The sequence below is a fragment of the Perca fluviatilis genome, chromosome 14, assembly GCF_010015445.1.
Source record: "Perca fluviatilis chromosome 14, GENO_Pfluv_1.0, whole genome shotgun sequence".
Lineage (NCBI taxonomy): Eukaryota > Metazoa > Chordata > Actinopteri > Perciformes > Percidae > Perca > Perca fluviatilis.
In genome coordinates, this window is record NC_053125.1 from 25,443,545 (window position 1) to 25,447,111 (window position 3,567).

Sequence of the window (3,567 nt, forward strand, 5' to 3'; positions counted from 1 at the left end):
CCCCAGACCCCCCTCATTTCGAACCCTGTTGTTATGCTCCTTCTCCTCTGCTGATCTTCAGTTATTTTACAGATAAAGAGGAACGTTTGTTGTTAGACTTTGGCTTCACCTGCTGGACACTTCACCAAACTGCAGCTCTTCATCATCACTTTGTTCATCTTGTCTTTTTTGACATTTTTGTTGCTTTTTAAACATATATCAGTTGCTTTTTCTATTACTCTGTGGCTTTTTTTCACGTTTTAGTCGCTATTCTTCTCATTATTGACACCTACACTTCCCATAACGGAACTGGGGGAACTCTGGTTTCTCAGACTCTAGTCCTGCCTTCAGCAGCCGGGGAGCGGATTCCAGTTCCTCCCTAGACCAATGGCTTTAAACATTAGGAAACATACTGTACATACTGTACTGTAAGTGTTACCAGAAAATCTTGCCATGATTTCAGATTTGCCCTGGATGTCACAAATTGTCTTTTAGTGGACTATTGATATGCAGATATGATTGATTGAAAATATGTTTGTCTGTTCTGGGAATGATAAAAATGTCCAAAAAGAATTTTCAAAATGTAATTTTCATGCAAATGTACAATTTACACAAGCTACTGTACTGCATGTTAGACGAGAGAAAAACAAAGTAGTGAAATAGTTAGGGCACATCAAGTGTAAGGTACTGTACAGTGAAAATACATCATGCATCTCTTCTAAGATTTCATTGAATAGGATGTTCACTGAATGTTTTGTATTATAAAATCAAACACACACACACACACAGTTTCAAACAATGATTAAAATGTTTCAGGTATGGGCTCCTACAATGCTTCTTAATCCTGTTTTTCATCAAATTGAGAAATTTGACATTTTGGAGGCTTTTTTGACGATTATTTTGATGTTTTTGTCTCTTTTCCCCCAGTGTTTTTGTTGTTTTTTGACATTTGACATTTTTTAGTGTGTGTGTATGACAGTATCATACTAACCCGTTGATGATAATGCGTTGCAGCGTGTGGGTCGGCTACTGGGAGGACTGGGAGCTTTAACCAAACACTGGTTTGAATGGTGAACTGGTCTGAATCCATTATTACTGTCTGGGACCCAGGGGTGTCGGACTGGGTGTGAAAAAGGGGACTGAGTACCCAGGGCCCTCATGAGAGGAGAGCCCAAAAAGATGGTAGAATGAATAGCTGTGGATACGGGAAGGGGCCCATAGAAAATGTCTTTCTACAAGGCCCAGCATTTTGTTCTACGCCCCTGCTGAGACCTTTCAGGGTTCCTACTGGTAATACTGGGACTTCACTAAAATGTGTTTTTTTTAGAAGTTTCTGCTTCTCTCCCTTCCCATGCTAAAAACAAAAAATTTTAGCCAATATTTTCGTCGATTTTAACAGCAAGATGAATATGCTACTACTGAGCCCTTTTCAAAAGTCGATTGGATGACTTTCAGGTAAGTGTGATCTTCTTATTGAATATTTGCTACATGTATAAAGCGTAAAGCTGCGTGTTTTCCATGGTCGGACATACACCGATTACATTACTTGGCCGTTTAGTTTTTATAGAAATCACACCCATTTGGTTCATGTTCTGATATCAGCGCTCACTAAGACACTGGCTGGGTTTTCATTACAGTGACGGCTGGGGGAATATCCGAGGTGTGGCTGGGCCATATTCACTCAGTGTCAGTAACCACCCTGACACAAAACAGTGCTCTTTGATTTTAATCTTTTTAATTTTCCCAAGTCCCCAAAAAAGTGTTATTCAAATCTCACAACTACCTTTGAGAGAAGCAAAGATATGGAAGTATTACAGACAGAATTTAATAGCAACAGTTTAATCTTTATTGTTTCGGCATGAATTATTTCATATTATGTGATTCAACACAGCCAAACTCTTGTGTGTTTTATTCTGCTGCTTCTTTTCCCTGTTAAAAAACACAGAAATGGTTTGTGTGTTTGAATAAGCGATAGGGGACAATAATTGTGATCTGTTAATTTTATAGTATTTAAATATAATGCTTTATAAGATGAATATAATACTGTAAAGAATCTGCTCTAACATATTGACAGATATACATCAAAGAATAATTGCTTTGTTGGTTATTTTTCACTAAACTGATGGATGTATTTACCTTGCCAGAGTCCCGGCTCTTTGCCCTCAGCTTGTTGACCTGGGACTCTGCGATGTCAGCGCGCTCCTCTGCCTCCTCCAGCTCATTCTGAACCTTCCTGCACTTGGACAGATGAGTGTTGGCCTGCTCCTCCTGAAATACAAGACATAGAAATTTCTTTTCAAAAAGTTCCACAGTACTACTGTACATTAAAATAACTATGATATCTTGTCAAACTTTCAGTGTTGAAAATGTATATTTTGTCCTTACCGCCTCCTCAGCCTGCCTCTTGTAGGCCTTGACCTTCAGCTGCAGTTTGTCAACCAGATCCTGCAGCCTGGCAACGTTTTTCTTGTCCTCCTCAGTCTGTAATAAGCAATATAGATTTGCATGTGTATTTTTAATGGAAATATATTAGATCATTTTTGTACTGTACATGGTAACTATCAAAGTGACTGTACCTGATAGGTGAGCTCCTTCACCCTCCTCTCATATTTGCGGACACCCTTAATGGCATCTGCTCCGCGTCTCTGCTCAGCCTCAACCTCTGCCTCCAGTTCACGCACCTTCAAATAACAAGACAATAAGTATCTGTCTTTCTTTTCCAAAAGTCTTGCTTCAGTTGTGCAAATTCTTAACGTGACTTTCATACCCTGGACTCGAGTTTCTGGAGCTGCTTCTTGCCACCTTTCATGGCCAGGTTCTCAGCCTCATCCAGGCGGTGCTGCAGGTCCTTCACAGCGACCTCCAGGTTCTTCTTCATCCTCTCCAGGTGAGCGCTGGTATCCTGCTCCTTCTTCAGCTCCTCAGCCATCATAGCAGCCTAGAGCCAAGAGACAGCATAAAATGTTAGTGAGAAATATCTTGAACATATTGGAGTGAAAATAAGAACAAATGAAGTATAAGCCTACATCAGTGATGGCCTTCTTGGCCTTCTCCTCTGCATTTCTTGCTTCCTGAACAGTGTCATCCACTTCACTATGGACCTTGACCAGGTCAGACTCAAGCTTCTTCTTGGAGTTCAGAAGGCTTGTGTTCTAAAAGGCAAAAAAAGGCACTTTAGTCATTACATGTCTGATTTTCACATTATTTCATTATCATTAGATTTTTTAATTGTTGAAGACATTATTGGGTTTGTTCACCTGAGATTGCAGAAGTCCAACACTGTTTCCACTCTGCCAGCACCTGAATAACATAATTAATACAGCTCAGTTGGTTATGTCGCAATATGAGGAAAAATAAATATATATTTAGAGGCATACTATGCAGTTTCCGTTGTTTTATATATATATTCTTTTTATTAAACATTTTGGTTATTTCAAACAGAAACATATTAAAACAAAAGCAGAAACACAGAAGCTAGAGAAAAGCACAGAAAATAATATTAATAACCATATCTATGGGCATGTGGACAATTTACATACAGCATCTCATCATATGGTTGTACCTACATTTTATCAAGTTTGTGTTTAT

The 3,567-nt window shown here is 39.1% G+C and overlaps 1 protein-coding gene across 1 annotated transcript; it reads right to left on the reverse strand.

Annotated features, from left to right (window-relative positions):
* Positions 1–1,872: 1,872 nt before the first annotated feature.
* LOC120573123 (myosin-7-like) lies at positions 1,873–3,090 on the reverse strand. The gene is made up of 6 exons (XM_039822608.1): positions 3,006–3,090; positions 2,747–2,917; positions 2,556–2,660; positions 2,365–2,460; positions 2,116–2,247; positions 1,873–1,908 (listed from the first exon to the last, which is right to left on the reverse strand). The coding sequence occupies exons 2-6, from the start codon at positions 2,909–2,911 to the stop codon at positions 1,888–1,890; spliced, it is 519 nt and encodes a 172-aa protein (XP_039678542.1). The 5' UTR covers positions 2,912–2,917; positions 3,006–3,090; the 3' UTR covers positions 1,873–1,887.
* Positions 3,091–3,567: the final 477 nt, after the last annotated feature.